This window comes from Dermacentor silvarum, chromosome 1 (assembly GCF_013339745.2).
Source record: "Dermacentor silvarum isolate Dsil-2018 chromosome 1, BIME_Dsil_1.4, whole genome shotgun sequence".
Taxonomy (NCBI): domain Eukaryota; kingdom Metazoa; phylum Arthropoda; class Arachnida; order Ixodida; family Ixodidae; genus Dermacentor; species Dermacentor silvarum.
Genome location: NC_051154.1, coordinates 320,498,616 through 320,524,384, shown reverse-complemented (window position 1 = coordinate 320,524,384; position 25,769 = coordinate 320,498,616). Strand labels below are relative to the sequence as shown.

Sequence of the window (25,769 nt, the reverse complement as noted above, 5' to 3'; positions counted from 1 at the left end):
ACTGACTGACTGACTGCATAAATATTGGACCTATTTAGTAAGCTGTGTTGAGTAATGTCGATTAACTTAGACATGAATGATACCGAGATGCTACTTTTTGGAACACGTACACTAAACATACCTGACCCGACCATCCAGATTACACATTGCGTTACGGCAGGCATAGCCAAGGTGTCAGGTGGCTCCTCCGTTATGTGGGCACTGTTGTGGGTCACAGCCTCGCCACTATAAAATAAGTTCGGTGTTAACTTATAGCAGTGGCACGTAGCATTATAAAGCCGTCAAATTGTCTACACATGCATGGAGCATCTAAAAATAGTCACGAAAACAATGTTTGCATTATTGCTTATTGCAGGGTGGCAACAGTGCACAAAGTAGAAGTCACTGATGACTGATAATGGGGACACTTTCCTCACAGTAAAATTATTGACACGCAGCAGCAGCACAGAGCAAAGAAATGTTTGTTTGCAAAACAATTCATTTTTTTCCATGACTCAGTTTAAGCAACCTTCCCCTGTCATATTTAGTTACGTATAAGATATGTCAAAACATCTTGTCTTTAAAAGTAAGTTGTACTAGTAGCAAGCTGTGATTGCTTACATTTTTTTTCTAAAACTGTCGTAAACGAAAACTTCATAAGCAAAGATTTACAACGTCGAACTATTTATAGGCGAGGAAACATCATTGTAATAAGAATCGGTGAAGAGGCAAATGAGTCGTTATTATGCAACTTCAGCAGAAAAGCGGGAGATCACGCACAGCGCGCACATGATGATCACGATTATTTCCGATCGTTATATTTATCATCGGAAGAGAACGCTTATCATGATTTTATATTTCGCATCGAAGCAATAAACTTGCGTAACTATGTGCTGACAACCAGCGTTCAGCAAGGATCAGCACAGGTTGCACTCTTGTCGCGGGACTTCTATTTCCTAGGTTCGCGCACGCTAGGCACACACGAGAAGCTCGCACAGTACGCGTGATGTTACCCAGCATGCTTACTTACCTTTTGAATGGTACGACGGGTTCGCAAAGCGCTCTCCAAGCTGCCGGTGCTGCGTCGACGATTTTACTGCCCGCATACATGCCGCCGCGTAGTGGACGAGCTGAGGCGCGCTAACACGCATCATTTCTTTGCGACGTCCAGCCAACTTTCCACAACGACAAACAAAGGGGCCGCATTCCACGGCATAAAATCGTTGGTCCACATTTGCCTGGCGCGCCACGCATACGGCGAGGTTGCAGCATGACACAAGGTATCTTCAGGCACTTCTCTGCATGCTAAATGCGACCCACTTCATTACAGCACACACAAAAACTCACGATCACGCAAACGCATCATAGCACCCCGCACATACGACCGCCATAACAGAACACGATGTTGACGATGATAATTGATTGGCATCCCCTTTGAAACAGGGCGGCGACAAATAGTCACCTAGCCTGCTTCATTTAATCAGGCATACTCTACATGTTCTTTATCTAGCATTTTTGTATACCTCTCATTATTATTTTTATTTTTCAAAAATTTACCTTGTACCGCTGCCTACGATTTTAAGAGATCAGGTCGTATCCATCGTTTGCCTGCTTTTTTTCCGCCAGTACTCTAGTCATCTCTTGCTGATCTCTACGGCTGATCTGTTTATGTTTCCTTCCACTTTAAACCCAAGCGTTTCTGCGGGAGTTGCACGTTACCTACGGTTCTCGCTGGGTGGACCCCGTCGCATTCCATCAAGATGTGCTGAGTGGTTTATGAATCTTTACTGCAGCATACACATGTCTCATCTAGTTCCGAATATTTGTTCCGGTATGTTTTCGTCCTTAGGCAACCGGCTCGAGCCTCAAATAGCAATAACACAAATAACCCTTTGTGTTATCGTACAGTTGCCCCGTTTAATTTCTTTCTTCTCATTCTTGTAAATCTCCATTGTCCTTTTTGTTTCCATTATTTGCATCCAATTTACGGTCTCTTTTTCTCTCACTTTCTTTCTGATGACTCCTGGTTGTCTATTTACAGTTTCGATTATCCTGTACTTGGTTGTCAACTTCCTTCACCTCTTCCTCCATTCTGTGTCCACGCTTTTCATGTAGACATACTTGTGCACTTTAGTCGCCCATTTATTTTCATCCATGTTCCTGAGCCTTTCTTCAAAACTAATTTTGCTCTGTGCTTCTCTGACTTCAAAAGAGGCCCAACCCATGTCACCCTGCACTGCCTCATTTGTGGTATTACCGTGGGATCCCAAAGCCAACCGGCCTACTGATCTTTGGGTAACTTCCAAACCCGCCAATATATCCGATTTTAAGCATATAATGGCATTTGCGAATGTTAGCGCTGGCACCATTACTCCTTTCCAGATTCCACGCACCACCTCATACTTATTGTGGCCCCACAGTGCTCTGTGTTTCATTATTGCTGCATTCCGCTTCCCCTTTATTTTCAGATTACCTTGGTGGTTGCTTGAGTAATTCTTTCTTTCGTTTATGTGTACGCCGAGGTACTTATATTGCTTCAGTACGGGTATTACTTGCTGTTGAATTGACACCACGAAGTTACTCGTGTAGTCATTAAAGATGGGAATTCCTGATTTTTCTGTGCTAAACTTAAAGCCTAGATTTGTCGCTGAATTCCCACAGATATTCGCAAGTATCTGTAAATCTTTTTTATTGTCCGCTAGTAGCACAATGTCGTCTGCGTACATCAGTCCAGGGACCTTCTGTTGCACCATTTCTCCATTACGCATGTAGGATAAGTCAAAACCTGATTCGCTGTTTTCCAGTCGTCTTTCTATACCCTTGACGTAAAGCGTGAACAACAATGGTGACAGAGGGCATCGTTGCTTCAATGCTTCGTGAATTCCCACCATTTAATTTCCTTTTCGACCTTACCATACCACTTGTACTTGGTTGTCTCTATATATCTCCCTCAGCAGCTCCACAAAATCATCATCTATGCCTTCGTATTGAAGAATATCCCAGAACAATTCCCAGTATACGTTGTCATAAGCTCCTTTAATATCTAGAAATGCTATCCCTAAAGGTCTATTCTGAGCTACTGAAATCTCTATGCACTGAGTTAGTATAAACATTGTCTTCTAAGTGTCTGCCTGGCCTGAACCCATTCTGTAGTTCCCCCAATACATCGTTTTTATCCACCCACTTCGACAGTTCTAATTTTATGGCTTGCATTGCCATTCTATATATCACCGACGTTACTGTAACTGGCCTGTACGAGCTCGTCTGACCCTTATCTCCTTTGCCTTTGTAGATGAGATTCATCTTGCTTCATGCCATCCAACGGGAATTTTCTTTGTTCTAATCACTTGCTCTATGGCATTAGTCAGCAGTGCCTTGCTTTTTGGTCCGAGGTTTTTGATTAGCTGTAATGGGATTTTATCGGGTCCTGCTGCCCTGTTGTTGGGGACTTTTTCTGCTGCCTTTTTCTAATAAAAGCTTTCTATGCTAAATTGTGATCTCTCTGGCCTCTCTGCTGTTGCTGGATCTATTGTCTGAACTATGCTTTTTCTCGTGCCGAAGTTGTCCCTAATGACGTCTGTGATGTACCTCGTGGCAACATCTCCTTCATAGATGTTACCGTCTTCATCTCTTATGGCCGGTTGCGAGTTTTTAGTTGGAGCTCCGAGTGATTTTACATGGTTCCAGAATCTTTTTGCAGCGCCTTTGTCTCTTTTGTGAATGTTATGCACCCAACGTTCACTTGCGCATTTAATTTTCTCTTGCACGAGCTCACTCGCAACACTTTTCTTTTCCGCTATGTATTCCATCTAAGGAGCACCTCTTCGTCTTGTAATCCCAACTTTTTGGCTTCTCGATCAGCCCTAGATGCCTCTTTACGATCTTCTATAGCTTGCTTTATTTCCTTGTTCCACCACTTACGTGGTTTCCTCTTGACAATCCAACAATTGTTTTGCCGTGTCCGCCTTATTTCATGCTGCATAACGTCCACCAGTTTCTTATATTCCCAGACTGCTGCAGGAAAATCCTCAATTTTCTTCTCTATGTTGTTTGCGATCTCTGTTATTTGCTCGTCATTCATTTTAAAAAAAACTCTGAGGCTATTGGTTCATGTTCTGCGCTAGTATCTCGCCCAAACTTTAAAGCTAAACGTCTATGATCGCTTCCCAGGCTATTTTTTCTATTTTCGTCTATTATCATTTAGTCTAGTTGTTCGTAGACCATTTCCGAGACTAAGGCGTAGTCGATACATGACTGCCTGTTTCCGCTTTGCCACGTTATCTGTCCATGACACTTATTCTCCCTGTTAACTACTATAAGGTTCTGTTCATCACACAGATCTAGCACTAGAGAGCCGTTGTAATCAGTATATCCGTCTAAATCGTCCATGTGTGCGTTCATATCTCCCCACTAATATCACCTGGCCCGATTTACTGAACTCATTAATATCGCTTGCAATGCAATCAACCAACTCCATATTTTTTCTTCGCTATCACTACCTGTCCATAGGTAAGCTACTCCCAGCCACGTCTTTTTACCGTGCCATGTGCCGCTAATCCATAAATGCTCTTTACATGTCTCGTTTACCCTTCGCCACTTCAGACCTCGCCTTATTAGTACGCCTACGCCTCCGCCTTTCCTTGACCCGGTCATTCTGTTGCACCCTTCCCATACAAAATTGTCAATAACAGGCGGCTGCTCCAAATCTCTTACATGCGTTTCGGTCAAGGCGTACACGCTAATCGCTTCATCATTCATCATTCAACACGGAGGAATAACAACAGCACCGCGTGCATACTTGTGAGACTGTTGTGGCCTCTGTGATTCCAAAAATATTAACCGGCACACTCACACGCTTAAATTTTGTGCCCGGTTGCACCCTATTACGTATAGATGTTGCGAGACAAAATAATCATAGAACAACCTATATGTTACGCTATAGTTTAGCACAGAAAGAAATTCTATCACGTATTTTTACCTTTGAATTGCTTCCGCCGTCTGCAGCGAGCAAAAGCATAGCCTTCGATATTAGCTAACGTTATTCTTATCTAGCCGTCCCTGTGGCGGGATTTGAACTGTTTGGGCTGTCTCGAAGCCAACCCATGAGGTTTCGCGATACTGCCTACTTTTCTTACGCCATCACTTTGTCTTAAATAACTTTATCATGTCGTCAACATACATTCTAGCCTCAGGAATTGTTGACACGATGTCGGAGGTACACATGTGCAGTGTGCGATGTTTCCGTGCGCGTTGTGACTGTTTCAGTTGGAAAGGATCAAATCCACGAGGGTTGATAGCTCGTGTGGCGCAGGTTACACTCGTATCTTCCGCATTTCCTTTGGTGTCAGTGTGTTCAATGTGAGAGGGCTGCGCTCCTGTGTTCCTGTGTGGGTGCCGTCTGTGTTTATCGGGCGGCTCGCGAATATTCCTCCTTAAAAAATTTCTGCAGCGTGCATGTGTCCTATGTGGTGTGTGGCAGAAATGTGTTTGCAGCCGGATTAGTGGCTTATAATAATAATAATAATAATAATAATAATAATAATAATAATAATAATAATAATAATAATAATAATTTATTTCCCATGAAAAGAATTACTTGGTGGGTTTCTGGATAAAAAGTTGCGCGCAGGCAACTTGACCAGCCCAAAAAACCCATCAAAGGCAACAGAGGGCGTCGGGCGCTCACATGTGAGTAAATAGATCGGAAGGTGTCAATAAAAAAAGAAAAAATAATAACATAGCACTACATTCAGTGCAGCATAAACTAAAGCAAATAAAGGGGGGAAGGTCATACAGTATTGCATATGAAACAAACTCATTAAACATAGTCATTTGCTCTCTTGCCATTTCTATGATGTAAGCCATACGGCAACGGAAAAAATGCACTGTTTTTCATATAGACAAGTAGATATGATCTGTGTGTGTCCTCTGTGCAGTGTGCATGTGTTCGTTATTTTTATGCAGCTGGTATCATGGGGCTTGTGCGCATTCAGTATTCATGATGGCGACTGCTTAATGTTTCCACTTTTAGGGGCATGTGGTGTGCAAGCAGTCGCAAGGTCTTGTGCATTTGGTGCAGAAGAAGGGAGTACTTTGAAAAAAATAATGGGGTTTTACGTGCCAGAACCAGTTCTGATTATGAGGCACGCCGTAGTGGGGGACTCCAGAAATTTGGACCACCTGGGGTTCTTTAACGTGCGCCTAAATCTAAGTACGCGGGCATTTTCGCATTTCGCCCCCATCGAAATGCGGCCGCCGTGGCCGGGAAGGGAGTACTTTTATGCGTAACTTTGTCTACTATAGGTTGCAACAATTAGCATTTTCATCATGTGAATGCTTCTGCCATTTAATTAATATCATTTGTAGCAGTTCTTATCTGTGGAGAAGCACAATAAACATAATTTAACATGGTGTTCCTTAGAAAATATTAATTACTGCATAACCACTATACAGCTCCATACCTCACTGTATGATAAAAATGAGTGTTCGTTGAAAATGAAAATATATTATAATTGCATGAACGTACACTTGCGAAATGCTACAGCAGCCTGGCATCACATTAATGTCAATATTGGTGACATCCGGCAACGTTCTTGGAACGTGCTGTTTTGTAACGTTGCTGCATTGATAGCATTTACACGTTAAATTGATGTTTACATTCAACGTTGACACAACGTGGGTGTCGGGATGTTGCTGTTACACTTATTTGTGACATCACTTGAACGTACAGCTGGCAACGTACATTCAACATTGAGGTTGGCTGTTTAACGTTGCCTGACATTTGTTACAATCAGGCAACGTTTACACAACGTTACGTGTTGCTTGGGTGCTTGTGCACCAATGGGTTGCAATTTTTCTAACGGTGATGCATCCAAGAGTTTTCTTATTGGCTAGCGGGCGTCTGTATAAAGCAATCATAGCTTGGAGGAAACCTTGTTTCGGGGATTGTCATATTAGATCAGTGTAAAAGAAGTTCTATGTCTTCAACCTCTTCAAATCAGCATTTAGTGCTGTCAGCTCCTCCCATTTTAAACAGGAAGCTCTTGGTGTAGGCTGTACCTAACCATGGTCCATGAATTGTTTAAACAGAGCGGCTGGTCTTATTCGGTATATTGAATTGCTTGCCTGGGCTGCAAACCAATTTGCCCTGGAAAATTAGCCGCATTCTTTAAGAAACAACGAGCATCACTCGTCACTTGAGGTACTAGCAACAATGCATCATTTCGGATAGCAGCGTGTACCAACATATCAGCCGTGAAATTCCCTGTTTTTCGCAGTGAGTTGGAATTCATGAGAAAATTGTCATGCAAGAAATCTCTTTCCTTTGCGCAGGCCTTCCGTATTTTATACGTATAATAATGCGGAGGTATCATAATTTAAAATATAACTTATGCGTACAAGTTATATCTAAGAACTAAGCTGATATCTTTCATGCATCCTGTTAATGCTTGATATCACCCAGAACTACCCAGCGAAGGGATTCATATTTAATTACATTTCACAAAATATCATGATGACTACAAACAATATTAAGTTGGTGTAATTAACTTAAGATGTACCACTTCTTTAGAGCTTGGTTCAAGCTACGTGAAACACTCGCCACCGCTGTGATGTACGCAGTAATTTACATGAGTGGCGTAATATGAGTTTCATAAGAGCGCGTGACGCACTCGGCGGGGTTGTTTTGTAAATTTTAAGCATGTACTCTAGGTGGTGGTGGTGGTGGTGGTGGTGGTGTCGAAGCAGGCGGGGTTAGCCTGGCATACATAGCCGGCAATTGTTCCGCCTGATCCTCCTTCGAGTTGAGATCAGGGGTGTGTCACCAGGTGTCGTTGAGCCCCGTGTCTCGCAGGAAGGCTATCAGCAGTCGTTGCGCTCTCTTCCTGATTGTCGCAGGCCCTCCGGGGAAAACGACGTCTTCAAAGGTACCGTGCGTAAGACCGCTCTTTTGTAGGCTGTCGACCACCGCTTTTCTTTCTGTGTCAAACTGCGGGCATATCGAAATGAAATGTTCGATGTCACCAATGTCACCACAGAATGCACAGAATGGGGATGCGCGAAGCCCAGTTTTGAATAACCAAGCTGGGGTGTACGCGCAGTCGGTTCTGATGCGGTATAAAAGCGTCGCTTCTTCGCGGGTAAATCCATGAGTCACACAGGCTTCGTGGGGATTCTTGTGGATCTCCTTAAAGTGAAGGCGGATTGCACCCTTAGGGTTCTGAAAAGCTTTTGGAGCTTTCACTTTTGGGACACATGTCAGCGCTAGGCGAGCAAGGGCGTCAGCTTTCTCGTTTCCATCAATTCCTACGTGTGATGGTATCCACTGGAATCTTATGTTAAATCCTTTGCTTGTCAGATCGTTAATCAGTGCCAGAGATTGCCTTGTAAATTTCTCTAAAGGTAGGCCACGATGTAATCTCTGTAACGCTGACTTGGAATCCGTCAGCACCACGACATCTCGTGCAGAGAAGGCCCGTAGTTTCCGCAAAGCCGCGGTGATTGCGGCGCTTTCTACTGTTGTAGAGGAGACAACGCGATCCAGTCGGCCAGACCATGACACATCAAGGGATGGTATGCAGAAAGCCGCTGCGCAGCTATCTGTTTGTGCGCACACCGAACCATCTGTGTACACTTGTAGGTGGCTTTGAAACACTGTGCTCAAGTGTTCCAGCAAAATAAACTTTGCTTCTGCAGTTGAAATGGTGCGTTTCGCCGGTAGGTGGGGTACACTGAGGCTGCATGTAACGTCCGAAAAGGACCATGGCGGGTGAGGGCGACTTCGTTTAGGCCATTGCAATCCTAAAAATCGGAAAGTATTCAGCGCCGCATGAAAATGTGAGCGAGTTCTTGCTCTTAGCCGCCGGAGAAGCGCCGTGCCTGCGCGGGACTCACCCAGCCTTAATAGCTGCATCAGCAACGCCTGAGATGCCAAGAGGCGGAGTGGAAGAGACGCTGCCTCATTAGTGACTTTCTTGTTTGAAGCAGTCTGTGGAACTCCCATCGCCAAGCGAAGTCCCTTTCTGTGCACAGCCTCCAAGCGCTCGAATTGGCTCGATGACGGTGATATCAGAGGGAGCTGATAGAGAATGCGGCTTGTTATCAGTGCAGCGTTCAGTTTAAGCATGGACATAGGGTTGTTTCCCCAACGTACACCTGCCAATCGACGAAGTGCGTTGACTCTTTGCACTGATGCAGCCACAACACTTTCGACCGCACGACCCCATAGTAGCTTGCTGTCGATGGTGACGCCCAGGAATCGAACATGATTTGCACGACGAATTGAATGCCCTCTGATGTTCAGCGTCAGGCGTGTTGACTTGCGTCTCACTCCCGGGAAAAGCATGAAGGCAGATTTTTCCGCTGATAAAGATAGGCCAAGCGTCGATAAGTGGCGTTCGATGGTGGTGATTGCGCCCTGGGCTATCCGGGCCAACCGTTTGTGTTGGTACCCCGAGATCCAAATGCAGATGTCATCTGCGTAGATAGACATTTTAACTGCCGTCCGACCTACTTTCAGTGCATCTGGAAGGCTGGCCATGGCAACGTTAAAAAGCAAGGGAGATAGGACGCTTCCTTGTGGGACACCGAGGGAAATTCGTCGTTTATCACTCAGTATACTGCCGAGCTTAACTTGGACACACCGATCTCTGAGAAATTCATGGACGAATCGAAGAGCATTTCCCGAGACGCTCATGTTTTGGAGTCCGTTGATGATGCCTGTATGAAGCACACAGTCGTATGCCTTGGCAACGTCCATAAAGATGGCGAGTGTGGAAAGGCCGTCTGCGCGATGGTGCTCGATATGGCTTAGTAAATCCAAGCCACTGTCCTGGGCACTCAACCGTGGACGAAAGCCGGTCATGCACGATGGCAGTCTAGTTCCTTGCTCAAGATACCACGTTAGCCTCGTACATACTACTCTTTCCATCAACTTTGATACGCATGATGTTAGCGATACTGGCCGATATGAGGCGAGGTTCGCAGGATCCTTTCCGGACTTGGGTACTGGCACCAACCATGCTATCTTCCACGTTTCTGGAATCTCTCCTGTGCTCCAGACGTGATTAAATATGTCCAGAAGGGCTCGTCTTCGATCGTATGGCAGATTTGTCAGCATCTGATTGCTGATCGAATCGGGACCCACAGCACAGCGTCTTCTTAATTTGCTAAGCGCCAAATTCAACTCAAGGAAAGTGAATGGCGCATCCGTGGTATGGAATGCTTGCGGCAACATAGGGTTCGATACTCCTGCTGATCTGCCAGATGTGTAAACGTCTGCAAAAGCTTCTGCAAGGGTTTGCAAATCTTTTCCTTGCTTTAAAGCAAGTGCTTCGAATGGCCTGTGCGGGCGAATCTTTCCGGATAGGCTATTCATTACTCCCCATATCCTTGTCATGGGAGTAAACGCCGATAAGCTCTCACAGAAAGCAGCCCACTAAACTCGTCTTAACCTTTTTGTGTGACGACGGATGACAGCGTTTATCCTGTTGTATTCCGTTTTTGCAGAGGTATTTCCCGTTTTTCTCATTAGCTTGCGCTCCGCTCTCCTACGCGCTGCGCAGAGGTTCTTTAGTTTCAAATCAGGAATAGGGAAATGATCTGGCAGTTTCAACATTGAGGTAGCCACTCTCTTGCTCCGCAGCATATCTGCGAACAGCTCACCAGGGGATTCATCCAACGCTTCTCTGTATGTGTCCCAGCGTGTCACAGCACAGAATTGTCGACCAGCAGTGTGGAATCCGGTGATGTTGGTGAAGATCGGAAAATGGTCGCTGTGCATCCTGTCTGGGGCCGTTGTCGACGATACGCAGAGGTCTGTAGAATGGATCACGAGGTCTATGGCACTCCATGAATCTGGTGGTCTGAAGAAAGTCGGCTTGCCATCGTTCGCGATACATAAGTCAGCAGCATCCGCGGCAGCGACAAGTTCCTTGCCTCGTAAATCTGTAATCTTATCTCCCCAAAGCGAATGATGTACGTTAAAATCGCCACAGATAATTCTAGGAGAGGGGCAACGAATACAAAGGTCCTTTATAAACGCCTCCATGGAGACCTTCCTGCGTGGACTTATATACACCGACACCACACTGAGTTTTCGGTTTCCTAGGCACACTTGCACAGCGGTGACTTCCAAGTAGGTAGAACAAAGGTCTTGCACTGGTAAGGCGACGTGAGGTATTTCTCGCCTGATGTATATCATCGCACTTCCATTGGCAAATGACGGTATACTCGGATTTCCATGTCTGATGTATCCTGGGATCGTCCTTCCATTAGGGAGACCAGCCTCCGAGAGGGCTAGGATTGGCATAGGTATGTCTCGAAGGAAAAGGCTAAGTTCACACAGACGCTGTCGAATACCGGCGCAGTTCCATTGCATTATTAGGGGCACTTTTGGACGACGGAGTGGACCAAGTGGGCGAGAAATTGCCATTATGCTACTGAGGGTATGTGGAAGTAGAGCAGAGTATTACTGACTCAAGAGCCAGCACTGCTTCCAGCATATCCTTCGTTGAACTCGTAGGCATCTTCGCGACGTGGGAACGTAGTGCCGTGAACAAAGCGCGTATCACATGCTGGCAGTTTTCCAGCTGATTGCTTCCAAGTGGTGCTTGAAGTCGGTTCACTGCGGCCGCATAGGTGCGCTTTTCGGACTCTTTTGCAACAGGTTTCTCAGCGGCGGTGACCGTTTGCGTTGGCTCAATAACTTCGTTTATCGGTGTGAGACGCGGTAAATGAGAAGCGTACTCTCTTTCCAAACCAGTTAGTTGTGGCGCGCTGAGTGTCTTCTTCGTGTTCGATGGTGCGCTTGCATTCTTTGGACCCAAAACAAACATCTTGTTCCTTCGTTGAGCAGCTGTCCGCGCAGGACAACGACCGTAGCTAGCAGGATGGTCGCCGCTGCAGTTTGCACACACAGAGTTTTCTTTACTAGCACACGTCTTAAAATCATGAGGTCCCCCACAGCGCTTGCACCTCTGTTCCCCCCGACAGTACTTAGCGATATGTCCGAAGCGCTGACACTTAAAACAGCGTGGTGGTGTCTCCACGTAGTCGATAAGCTCGTGTCTGGTGAAACCAAGGTTGATCTTCTCCGGGCGTTCAGAATTTGGAGCAAATGTGAGAACCACCGAGTTAGTGCGCCTTGACTCCCATTCAGATGACGAGGTTTGGACCCGACGGATGATTCTTCTTGCATGAAATACTCCCTGAGGTCTCAGGAAGGTGAGCAGCTCTTCATCCGAGTACCATTTTGGGACTCCTCTAACAATGCACATGTTTTTCATATAACTGTGTGGGACACGGGCAGATATGGCTATGCCGCCGATATTCTTGGTCTCTAGAAGGATGTTGGCTTGTCCTTCTGTCTCAACATCTAAGAGCAATGCTCCCTGTGCTGTGAAGTGACTCTTCACTGGTGCTCTACCGAGAATCGTTTCAAGCTCAGAATACAGGAGAATAGGGTTCACTTGCCTTAAATCAGCTCTTTCGGATGCTGCAGTGATTAACACTGGAATGCCCTTCGCCCTGTCTTTACGATGGCGCACAATTCGGAATCCACCTTCGTCCATGTCGAGGTCTGAAAGGTTCGCCACGTTGTCATCCTCTCTAAAACACCGACTAGTGATAACATGGCTATGCTACTACAACTTCTCGCTCACTGAACGGAAACATCCAGCCATATTTCCTGTCCATCTTTACAGGTTGATAAGCATGTAATGAGATATTAAGCATAAGCGAACGTTTATATTAAGCAGTGATCTCTTCCACTTCATACACGCCGGACATTGAGGCGGAAATTATGACATCACTCATGGGCGTCTGCTATGCCGCCGCCAGCTGCGCTCTGTAGCCTCGCAGAGCCAGTAAGGTGGGTAAAATCCGCCGGAATCCCATACTCCGCGAAAATTAGCAATATCAGTTTTTTTGCAACTAGTGAAGCGATTGGAAACCCTTAAGATCAAAGGCTTGATGTTTCGTATTAGGCTGAATTTACACGACGGACCAAATTCTACGCACAACCATCACGTCGTTTAGTCCCGCCGAATCATGCATTACACAACGACCGCGCAGACGAGCTGCTAGCAGCGTGATTTTTCGGAGTTGAGCGACGTGGTACTCGTCATGCGGGCCGAATCCGCCATCCGTGCATCGTGTGAATTTAGCTTTAGTATAGGTCGTCTGCCTGTTTTGGTTAAATATGTAATTGATGTAATTCCTATTATTGACGCGAAATAAGTTGGCAAGTGATGGCTCTGGGCCCTTGAGGCGAGAATGATGAAGTTCGTGGTTGCGCGCGCGCTCTCCGAGGACCAGCCATTGCTAAAGCCATGTTTTTGAGGCAACAACAACAACAACATTGCTCAAGGCAGAAGTTTTTTTTGCCAATCTTTCGCTGGTCAACTATTTTAGCTGTACTAGTTGGGTGACAATATTACCTGTTTGATTAGTATACTTTGATGTATTTCAATCTGCCCGGTGTCCTGAAAGACCACACTGAAGAAATCGCTAAAGAAACTTGTTGACTCTTTTTTAAGAAATTTCCAAAGCATTTCCCTTATCACCCCCTACAACGGGACATTATGATTCCAAACTGAGGTAAAATGAGTTGATAACTGGCTGTTTTTATAGTGTTATCCTTGAACTCTTTTTTAAAACATTTTCTTTAGGAAGAGAACTTCAGCAGGGTCAATATTTCGGCTAGATGATGACGATTAATATTTTACTCAAGGAGCGCACATGAAACGGAGGACAGAAATCGTCATCTGGGCGCTCCGTAAGTCACAGACTATTTTTAGAGTGCAGCTTCTAAACGCCCGTTCCTGTGGCGAGCGTTGGCGTTCTACCTCGTAGTCGAGCGAACGAGCACAGCGAAAGAGGAGAGCGAAGGCGGAGCATTGCGGGGCATGAAAAAAGCGCCGAGAGAGAAGAGAGCGCGAAGAGGAGGGTGCAACGGAATCATGAGGCAGAAGGCGCAGGAGGGTATGGTGAAAGCGCGACAAGAAAAGCGTACACTCTTAGCAAATACCTGCTTAAAACAACGCATATAGGGCGGAAAGTAGGTCAAACTTTCGACGCTTATAAATGGCTTACTGTAAGCGGCCTATTTTATGCGGCTCTTGTATATGCGGCCCGCATTTAAATGGCTCATAGTAGGGCCGCTTGCTGCACGTCACGCGTAACCCTACATTTTTATGCGGTATTTCAGATCAAATCCGCCCTCCTTACTAAGGGGCTCAAATCTTATGCGGCTCAAAATTATGCGGCCCAATGGGTATTTTTTACTAAAAGAACTATTTATTTACACAGGTGGCGTCCAGACCGGTTTTGCGCGCTGTTTCCTACACATAGCATAGAACCACGTTATAGGAAATTGATAACACACATCACACAAACATGGGAACACTGGGAATCGAACCCGGGTACACCGCGTGAGAACCAAACAAGCTAACCACGGCTCCACATCACTACGCTGTCACGCAGGACTCGCATAGCGATTTGTAGATTCATTTGTGCTTCCGAGGCTGTCGTTTTATGTTGATCATTCACCATCGGCGATCGTCCGTGGTATACATATAGTTTGTGTAGCTGTTACCGATGCTTAGGTGGTTGGTGATAGTAGATGCATTTAAATGAGTAGCTGTATACGAACACCGCTTTCAACAGCTGTCTTGTGGGGTGGAAAGGCTAAACGGGGTAGGATTACGGAGCTTGGGAGCTGCACGAAAAGAAAAACTGCTTCGTCAGGCAAATGTTGTTCTTCAATGTTTTCTCTTTATTCGCTATGCTGCGGCTGCAGTCGCTGTTTAACCGGGAACTCGGCTTTGAGAAACTTTCAACCTCGTTCAGAAGGTTCAGTTATAACTGACCCGCGCTGTTGCGCTGCCTCGACGGTATAACGGCAATACGGCTCCGATATTCTGAGACGTCGAATAAGCAGGCGGTATTTTGCCGGCCCGTCTAATTAAGTTTGTTGAACCAACAAATATTTCCATTCACCTGCGCTGGCCTCAACCCTCAACAGGTATGCCCTGTCCTTAAGACTGACATATATAGCTTTTGTGAGTATCACGAAGAATGCTCTCGAACCGATCCTATTATGCTGCTCCGTTGTAGTTAATCATTCAGTATTTTGAAGCAGCAAGGCGCGTCTGTATCTCCGCCCGTGAGCTTACCTTAACAGAATTGCAAATATCGGAAGCTTCACTGCTTTGCACACGCTAGCTTGTTTTCACCTCTTCACTTGCCAGGCGCATGCACGCGACGTTGCAACTGGCTACCGTGCCCATACCTGCAGTGCCGTCGAGCTTAAAGGAACGAAGTGAGAAAAGAAATTGAGGCGTGCCTAAAGAATTTATATTATGGGGCTTAGCTTCCCGAAACTGCTGTGGATTACGAGGGACGCAGTGATGGAGAGCTAGGATTAATTGTGGCCCCCTGGACTTATTTAACGCGCACCGAAAGAGCGACACAAGCGTTTTTGCATTTCCGTCGGAATGCGACAGGTGCGGCCGAATTGCTAAAGTCACTTTGCTACTGCGGCGACTGTCTTTGAAAGAACGAATCGATTGTTTGAAATTTCGTATAACAAGGCAGGGATTTTGCCGGCGTGTCGAAGCTTACAACAGCTCCATTACTACCATTTCAAGTCGATGGCTTCGACGCAAAATGAACGTGGACTAAGTGCGATTTGCCCATTGTATCTTGCGATATATTTATATGATCAGCACCACCACAATGAGCACTCTCTGCTATCTGGAATGCAAATGGATCACCGTGCGCAAGACAAGCCGCATTCATGCACAAATTACTTTTAATTATCTCAAAAAAGGAAAAGAAAGCACCGTGCAGACTGTAATAAAGTGCACGCGCTGTATTAAGCGGGTACGCGCTATTGTGCTGTGTCCGGCAAAGGAAGGTGTGCCATGAAGTGGTTGCAAGCAGGTGAAATGGACTGCACGCTAGCATACCTAATTATCTCGAACGAGAGATTGAATTCGGATTTAGGTATCGCGTACATTAGTTGAGTGCTTCTACCTTCGTTGTATCAACTATGCCCTATATGCACAGTTATTAAAAGCACATATTTTTCTCCTACCACGTTAAGTATGCTTTTGCGGAATGGCCACTTCATCTGTGTACGCCATCTGAAAGCATGCTGTACATTCATGCAGACGCGTTCATGCAGACACAGACAAAGATCATATTTTTCAAAGGAGAATGATTTATTTACAGTACAACAAAGTGACAAGTGCCCACCATAGATTCACTGTAGGTTTTTTACCCAGAATGGGGACTTATATATCAAGCTCTGACACCAACAAGTAAAAGGCAAACTGCAACAGGAAATAAAAAAGCAGATAGGCAGTGTTAGTGCCTGCAGCTTTTAAAATGTGAAACAAGCATAACACATTAACTTGCGTGAACTTCATGCAGTTGCGACCAAAAAGAGTTGGGCCTCTCAGTTCGCCATTTTCTCGTTCATTAAAAAAAGTTTTGTTTATAACCAAAACTACGTAAAATATGAGATAAGTACAACATGAGGAACAGAACACACTTATGTACTAAACTTACTGTAAGGTCACATTTTCTATAGATAAGTTATCTAATGAGGAATTTAGACAGCTAAGTGTTCGCAGCTTTAAAGAAAAAAATAGCTATCCATGACTAGGATGAAAAAAAAAGAAAGAATGAAAGCGCTGCTTGAAAATGTACGAGGTGTGTTCAAAAAGAAAGCAAACTTTTGAAATGGCACGCCAACCGGCAGAGAGCACGCTGCGGCTACCGAACGCATGTAGCAGCGGGTTTAGGCAACAAAGTTCGATTTGCCGCGTATCGCTCTGACCGCTAGTTGGTGAGCTACAAAGAAGTGAGCACGTGCACAAGCTGTTTGCTGGATTAGTGCCAGTGTAACAACGAAATAGGTTAAAGAACAACGTGTGTGTGTGAAATTTTGCTACAATTAAACTTGGAAAAACTTTCAGAGACATTTCAGTTGCTTAACCATGCATACGGTGAAAACTGTATGAGTCGCACTCAGTGCTATGAGTGGTTTGAGCATCTTGAACAAGGCAGAATGTCGGTTGGTGACGATCCCAAGCCTGGACGACGATCTTCCACATCAACAGATGATGACCATGTCAAGAGAGTGCGCGCTGTAATTCGCGGAAATCGTCGTTTAACTGTTCGAGAAATAGCTGACGAAGTGGGCATCAGCATAGGATCATGGCATCCTATTGTGAATGACAAACTTGAGATGCGTCGGGTCAGTGCAAAATTCGTGCCGCGTTTGTTGAGTGTCGATCAGAAACCCCTGTGTTGAAATAAGCCAGGAACTGCATGCCACTGGCAATGATAATGAAAACTTCTGTAACATCACAACAGGCAATGATACATGCGTTTATGTCTCTGATATTGAAACAAAAGTGCAGTCGTCGCAGTGGGTGGGCGAACAGTCTTCTCGTCCAAGAAAGCACGCATTAGTCAGCGAAAAAATCAAGGTAATGGTGGTGTTTTCTGACTGGAAAGACATAGTCCATCAGGAATTTGTACCACGTGGTCAGATGGTAAACAAGGCAGTCTACCAAGGAATTCTAGCGCGTTTGCGGGATGATGTATGCAGTAGGAAGCCTGAATTGGGGGAAACCCAGACTTAATTGTTGCAACGTGACAATGTGCCAGGTCACGCGTCGCTCTTTGTCTGCAGCTATCTAGCAAAACATCACAATTTCGTTATGCCTCATCCACCGTACTTTCAAGACCTAGCCCCAGAAGCCTTTTTCCTGTTTCCTGAACTTAAAACAAGGTTGAAAGCACGTCTTTTCAAGCCATAAAAGAAATTTCAAGAGAAGGCGACACGAAACCTATGCGCCATCCCAGAAAAAGCGTTCCAGGAGGCTTTCCAAAAATGGATGAGATAATAGGAATAATGTATTGCCAAAAGAGGGGACTACTTTGAGGGGGACAGAGCTTAAAATGTTGTACAATAAGTTTGGTTTCTTTTCGAACACACCTCCGTGCCTATTTGAATTGAAGAACTCTTTTGCCCTCCGGAGAACAGTCCGTATAACTACCGCAGTGGTTGGGCGAATGCAGAGAGATCCAAGTGAAGTTCTTTATGTATACATTGCTAACAAGGGAAAACAGCATTTTTAAATACGTGTTTTCTTTTGACATAATTGTTCCGTCATCACAAAAACATTAGATATCATTCATATATGTTCACAGTTATTTGTCCTAATGACTCCTGGGCCTCCAGGTGACCCTCGTACCTGGAATGAAAAATAATATTCCACTCAATGTTAGACAATTAGAAAAAATGCTTCACCTTGGCATGTTAGGGCTATGTTTTGTTCAATAGTTGTTCGAGGCCAACATAGTAGTGATCTTGCACAAAACAGACCTCAATTTTAACCGTAAACTTCTGAGGCTGCGAGATAACGATCCAATGTCTTTTATTTGACTGCCCTCATTGTGGTGTGGCTAGAAAACCACACTTGACTGCGCTTAATTGCCCCTTGTTGCGGGACAGAAGTATTGGTCAGACTGTGTTCAACACCCTTGCATTGCCCTGCTACTTGACATGTGGATTGTTGCTGTAGTGCACGGCATCGCATTGATGTGCACACATTCTCTTCCTTTCTATTTTAAATCTCGGCTCTCCTGTTTCCTTTCATTCCCTTTATACCCCTTATGCGACGAACACAGTCGCATAACGTCGCCGGTACAAAGATATGACAATAATTACTGCCGAAAACAATCGTCTCATCCGCCCTGTTCTCGCTCCTTCGCGGCCGGCCATGGAGGATGCCGGCCCGCGCAGCATTTCCTCCTCTTCCGCCATCAAAGCAACGCTGAGGCGTCGACTTCTTTCTCTTCGTTCTCTGCTTCTGCCTTTCAATTTTCTTTCTTCCTCAAAGCATATCCCTCCCTGCTCCTTGCAGCTTTTGCTTTGTAACGCTCTCTCAACACTTTGGCGCGCAAGAAGCGCGACAAATTTGCAGGGCTGCATATAAACGTTGCGTCCGCTCACGGCCGCATAGTGCCACGTACACACTAGCGGAAAAACGCAGGCGGCGCGCCGCCGGCGGCAAGACGCGCGCCGCGAAAGCAGCCGCGAAACGGGTTTTTGTTGCCGCGGCAGGGATCGCTCCTGGACCGATTTTTTGCGGTTTGCCGCGTGCCGCGGATGAAGGAGACCAATGAGAGCGGCCCGCTTCCGTGACGTGCGCGCGGGAAACTGGTGCCATGCGGACCCGCCCGACCGCTTGTTTCTCGTTTCGCACTATCATCTGCAAGCGTGAGCTCCCGGATAGTTCGAGAAGGGGAGAGGAGTCTAGTCTGTCACGTGATTGCCGCAGCGGCGCGCCGCCGGTTGGTGTGGCCGCCCTGCCGCTGCTGCGTTTTGCCGCCGGCGGAGCACCGCGCGCGTTTTGCCGCTAGTGTGTACGTGCCATAAGGGTACGGCCACGCGAGCGGCAAAAACCCGCGGCAAAAACGCGCGTCAAGAACGCGCGGCAACGCGTCATGCCGCGCGCTGCAAAAGCGGCAGGAATCGGGGGTTTTGCGGCGTGCCGCGCGATATGGGTTCGAGACCCATTTCTGCGGCAAATGCCGCGTGCCGCGCGATGAAGAACCAATCAAGAGCGATGACGGTGACGTCAGGGAGCCATGGCAGCCTGACCGCCGCCGCTCCGCGCCGGCTTTCCAATCGACGATCGTCATCTCTCGAGGTTCCACCGAGCGATTTGAGGACGCTGTCCGATCGTACCTTTTCTGCTCACGGTGATTCAGTGTTCCGAGAGCGCGCGAGATCTTATCGCGCTGCCGCGGGGCGAGACGCGCTTGCCACGGTGGCCTCGCGGCAAAGCGCTGACGCGCGACAACTTGCTGCCCGCGGCAGGACGGGCGGCAACGCGTCATGCCGCGCGCGGCAGAAGTGGCAGGAATCGGGGATTTTGCGGCATGCCCCGCGAAATGGGTTCGAGACCCATTTCTGCGGCAAGTGCCGCGTGCCGCTAGATGAAGAACCAATCAAGAGCGACGAGGGTGACGTAACGGAGCCATCACAACCAGACCGCCTCCGGTGCGCGCCGGGTTTGCAATCGACGATCGTCGTCTCCCGCATGAAACAACGAGCGCTCGCAGTGTTGCTCGCGCGTTCGGAGAGCGCGGGAGATCTCATCACGCTGCCGCGCGGCGAAACGCGCTTGCCACGGTGGCTACGCGGCAAAACGCTGACGCGCGGCAACTTGCCGCCCGCGGCATGACGCGCGCGTTTTCTGCCGCTAGCGTGGTCGTACCCTAAAGCGGGCTTAGCCTGCCGCCGCAGCTATTGTCACGCATAATATTACTTGAAAGTCCGCCTATATACATCATTTTACGCTGGAACGAAAATATACCGCATATGTGCCGGACGTTATACGCTACTTGACTAATGGTATCTTCGACTGGTCGCATCCATCCCCCGAAGCAGAGTCGTGCAGATCCGGCGTTCCCCGAACTCGGAGGTAGAGGACAAGCGCGCAAGCCGAACGTGTGAGTCGCTCTCGGAGGAGGAAATGGCAGATGCGAAACCACCTGACTACTGCTAACGTCCGATGTTTCGCCTATCTAAAGCTAAACCGGCGGATGAGCCGGCGGGACGACCGTTCGTTGATCCGCCAGCATGCTGTGGCCTAGGTTGCCTAAGCTACGGTGGACCGTCGCCAAGAACGGCGACGCTGTGCTGTGATGACGTTGCTGGAAACGCTCTCATCTCGACGACTGCTCCGACGACAGGGCGCGGAGCGCCTCAGAGCGCTCGACGCGGGAGGAGAGCGATCGAAAAGAACCAGCCGAACGCAAGGCGCACACCCTCTTTCAACCAGCCGAAGACAACGCCGCTCGTGAGAGCAATCTAGAGCGCTCCGAGGCGACCAGTCGAAGATACCATAAGAGGGTAGTGCGGCGCACGTGGGGCATTGCGGCGACGAAGGCTACGAGATAGCGCCAGTGTAGCGCGCGTCTTATGCATGGAAACAAAGCGCTGCATGAGCGGAGGTTGTCTGCGGCGGCTGCTCTGAATCGCGGCCACGCGTCACCCACGCGCTTCCTCTTGCGATCTTCCGATGAGCGATGCCGTCGAGCCACACTTCGCTCCATTTGCAACGTGCCGCACGAGAGAGATTGTCCAGGCCAGCCAATATATGGCGAAATAAAGCATATAGAGCTATATATAATAAAGCGTATAGAGCGTATAAAGCGTATAGAGCTGCGCTCCAATTTCCCATTGGGGAGTATCGTAATCCGTCGATGAATTTTGCTTCTCTTCTCCCCAATTTGGGTGGTGCTTCCATTCTGCTCTTGCACTCCAGCCTTTCCTTTTTATCAAACATGACCACTCCGAGGAGCTAAGATTCTGCTTCTCCGACTAGATTTTTTCTAGGTGATACCCCGTTCATGGTAGTAAAAGACCCGGAAATTATAAACGAAGTCTTCTTCAAGGAGTTCAGCAAGTTTCAAGGTCGCGGGGTGAGTACATGCGTTTCTACTTATACCATGCATCGAGCGGAATTTTGTTTTGCTGTATTGCCTGCCTTCAATTGCATGACACGTTCTTTCAGCAGGTGGGGGAGTCGGCCAGTACAGTAGTTAGTAGTAGTAAATGGCTAGGTCAGTGTGACATTTTCTTGCACCAGCGTAATGAAAGAAAGACCAAAATGTATGAGAGATGACAGTTTTTACGTGCATGTGAAGGATACGCAAAATTTAACAAAAGGAGCATAATAAACAAGTCTTGAACTTCGAATGATCACATGCAGTACGTAATTCAATTTAATGAGTGTGTTCGGAAGTTTCCTTGTTAGGCGGGAACAAAAGAAAAAGCAATGACCAGATCCTCTGGTTAATGTGTTATGCCCACAGTCCATACAATAGACTCGCATTACAGAACCCGAATAATATAAATTTGAGTTCACTCAACTCACGTCAACAAGTGCTGATGCAGAAGAGTAGAAAAATATACGTATACGGCCTGCCCTTTATACTACAGGAAGAAAACAAGGCATCGACCTTTATGCGTACTCGCGGTGAAGAATATAAAGTATGCAAATAACGAAAGTGAACGCATCGCCTCTACCAGTTACGACGCCCTGCCAAAAACGCGGACACCTGCATCAATTCCACTTCTACAGTATTATAATAGTGCCTGATGCATCACAGTGGAATGGCATACATGGGCAAGGCGGGTAAATTCCTAACTCCGATAGATGTATGCGCATTACACAAAACAATGAAGTCTAGCTTAACTTTTATTCATCTAAACGCACAGTCCGCGCGGAACAAAGAAGACGACTTGCATGCTTTATTTTCACGTTTTAGCTTCACATATGATGTGGATATGGGGCGCTATAATGTAAAATTATTGGAAGCTGTTTTGATTCCAAACTCCTGATGTGAAATTTACGTAACCACTGACGCAGGCATCGGGCGGTGACCCGCAGCGTTGTCTGAACAACCCAATCAAACACTCTCCTCGTTTATAGGTCACCTTTGTTTGCTTTCAAAACCAATACCATTATCTACACTCAGTGGTTTTCTTATCTAATTGCCTGACAAGAGGCGAGGAGCGCGCTCTAGTGGAGAGGGTTTCGATGGGGCCGAGCCAGCACAGTGAAAATAGATAACCGCATGAAGAGGGTGGTGCCGGCTTCTCCGATTGGTCCGCTTCGCCTTACTTAGCTTGCGATGGCTGGTCGAAAATCACGGCGGCGTGTAACAGAAGGATAAGAATGCCGCTAAAACGGATCCTCAGCAAGGAAGAGTTGGCAGAGAGATGTCATATGCATGCCGAAAGGGCTCGAAAACGTTTTTCTGCCACGCATAAAGGTTTATCATGCGCAAATAAATACATGCTCACCGGCAGGTGCGACTAGCGAGGGCCTGAGGGATCGGCGGGCAGCCATCTTATATTCCTTTCAGAACGGTGCAGTCTGCTATTGGTCAAAACATTGGACCAATAGCAGAGGGCTAATGGTGAAAAGGCGTCGAATCGGGAATGATGATTTTTCTTTTGTGAGGTTTAATCATGCATATTCAGTGTGTACACGTTATATCAGATGGGGAGCTATCATGGTTTTCGTGACGTCGCGTGACAGACAGGCGAAATTGGGAGTGGCCCGAAAATGTTTCGACCAATCGTGGAGGCTGATTGCAGAAATTGTAATCGAAACAGTTTGGAATAATTTTACGTTATAGTGCCCCTGGTACCAAAATTATTACGAAGTACTTAAGGCTGCTGGTTACACCACACATTACTTAAACCTAGCAGTGAAAAAAGGGGGTGGTGTATTACTCACGGCAAGGAATTCATTGGAATTGAATATCGTTCCTGACTACACTGAAATGACTGATGATATTGAAATCCTAACGGTCTCAAACGGTGACAACGTTTTCTCTGTTTTATATCGTCCCCGAAATGGTAATACAGCGGCATTCCTTGCATCCCCGGAAAATTTTATTAGCTGGGCAAACGAAACTGGATCAAAGCTAGCTATAGAGGGTGATATGAACATAAACTTACTACACGCATCACCGACAAAGCGTGATTTCCTAATGGTGTTAGAGTCAAATGCTTCCAATAACCCTATAATTGAGCCCACTCGTGTCCAAAATAACAATGAGACGTTGCTCGACCTTTTTATCACAAACAACCCCACTTCCAGTTTGCTTTCGGGCGTAATTGGCGTACACATCAGTGATCACTTCCCAATCTTTCTTACCACTGACCCACATAAACCATGTCGCTTATCCAATAAAGAAGAGCCAATCTCATTTCAGCATATCAATCCGATTTCACTAGACCAATTTTGAAGCGATGAGCTGAACATAGACTAGTCGGAAATATACAATGAGATTGAACCTTGTTTGGCCTATAACTGCTTTTCGCATCTGTTTAAATCCACTTACATCAAACATTTTCCGAATAAAACGAAAACACGCAACAGAAAAGTACGAAAACCTTGGATCACAAAGAGCCTTCTATCTCAAATAACACAAAAAGATAGACTGTATAGAAAATTTTTGCAAACAAGAGATGTAAATGACTTTCAGAATTTTAAATCTTTCATAAACAAATTAACACATGCCCTCAGAGAGGCTAAAAAGAATTATATGCATAATATATTTAATCCACAGATAATGAAACGTAACGACATCGTCTGGCAAAGGCTAAATGGTGCGCTAGGGAGAGTAAAGCGGAATGCGCAGCAGTCTCATCAAATAAATCTAAATGGCACACCAATGTCAGGTTCATTATTAGCAAATTCGTTTAATGATTACTTCACTTCTCTTATTAACAGCCCTCATCATCCTGCTAGCTTAGGCCATCTTACATCTAATAATCCTGTCAGTGCATTTCTAACACCCACCAGTGCTCAGGAGATAAGTCATTGATAAATTTTCGGAAAAGTAGAAGCACTGATATTGATGGCTTGCAAATTAGCCCTGCTATGTATGTCACATATATTATCTCCCCCGGTATTACAGCATGTTTTTAACCTCGCTTTTTTAAATGGTACATTTCAGAAAACACTACAAGTAGCGAAAGTTACTGTTATTTTTAAAGATGGTTATAAGAACCTATTATTCAATTACAGACCTATATCGATCCTACCGGTCTTTTCTAAATGTATTGAAAAATTGATTAACGTTAGAATGCTTTCGTGTTGTGAAAAACTTCACATCATTACCGACGATCAATTTGGCTTCACGAAAGGACGTTCGACGGAACAGGCACTCTTAGCCTAAAAAAGAGTTCATACTTAACGCATATGAACAAAAGTTATTAACACTAGGGGTGTTCATAGACTTCTCCAAGGCCTTCGATCGTATTATCTATGAAACACTCACAGGAAACCCATGGGGTTAGAGGCCAATTTTTAAGTATAATAAAGAGCTATCAGGAGTACCAATGTAAAGTGGTTGTAATAGGAAATCATACACCAGATCTTAAATTAGTAACAAGTGGGGCGCCTCAGGGGAGCATTCTCGGGCCGCTATTATTTAATGTTTATATTAACGACATAACAAGCATTAATTCAGCGGCTAAATATATTTATGCCGACGATACCACCTTATTAATTAGGTCTGCTAGCTGTAGTGAACTGGTTAGTTGCGCAAATTCAGCAATAAATAAGCTTAATACACGGTGTCAAGGAAACTCATTAACCATTAACCCGAACAAAACGAAAGCCATTCTAGTTCAGCCTAAAAATTCTAGGGCTAATATTACTGACCGTATAACTATTGGAAACTCAACTGTGGATGTAACCTCCTCAGTGAAATGCATTGGCGTCATTTTTTATGGAGATTTAACCTGGAATAAACATTATATTGTATTATATTGATATGCTCAGCGGTAAACTTGCAGGCGTCGTGGGTGCCCTTTCGAACGTACGCTCTTCTCTACCCACTCCCGTCAAATTATTAGTATATAACTCTCTCTTTCTTTCACACCTAAACTACTGTCACCTTGTCTGGGGAAACACTACAGGGTCAAACATTACTAAACTTTCTCTACTACAGAAAAAGGATGTGCATGCTATTAGCAAGTCGGCCTATGACGCACACACTGAACCCCTTTGAAAGAAACTTCAAGTTTGTCCCGTAACTTGTTATTCAATGAATTACTCCTGGAACGGTACCTTACATTGAGCACCTATCCAGTTTATGCAAGAACATAAAAAAATACAACACTCGTCATAATGCGACCTCGTTCATACCCCGCGCATGCATATATTATGGAACAGAGC

At 45.9% G+C, this 25,769-nt stretch overlaps 1 protein-coding gene across 1 annotated transcript in view; it reads left to right on the top strand.

The window, feature by feature from the left end:
* LOC119437320 (cytochrome P450 3A6-like) overlaps window positions 1–25,769 on the top strand; it is a 134,707-nt gene that overhangs the window by 39,788 nt on the left and 69,150 nt on the right. The window contains exon 4 of the mRNA XM_037704374.2: window positions 21,393–21,489. Within this exon, the coding sequence (XP_037560302.1) occupies window positions 21,393–21,489 (97 nt within the window). The remainder of the gene's footprint in view (window positions 1–21,392; window positions 21,490–25,769) is intronic.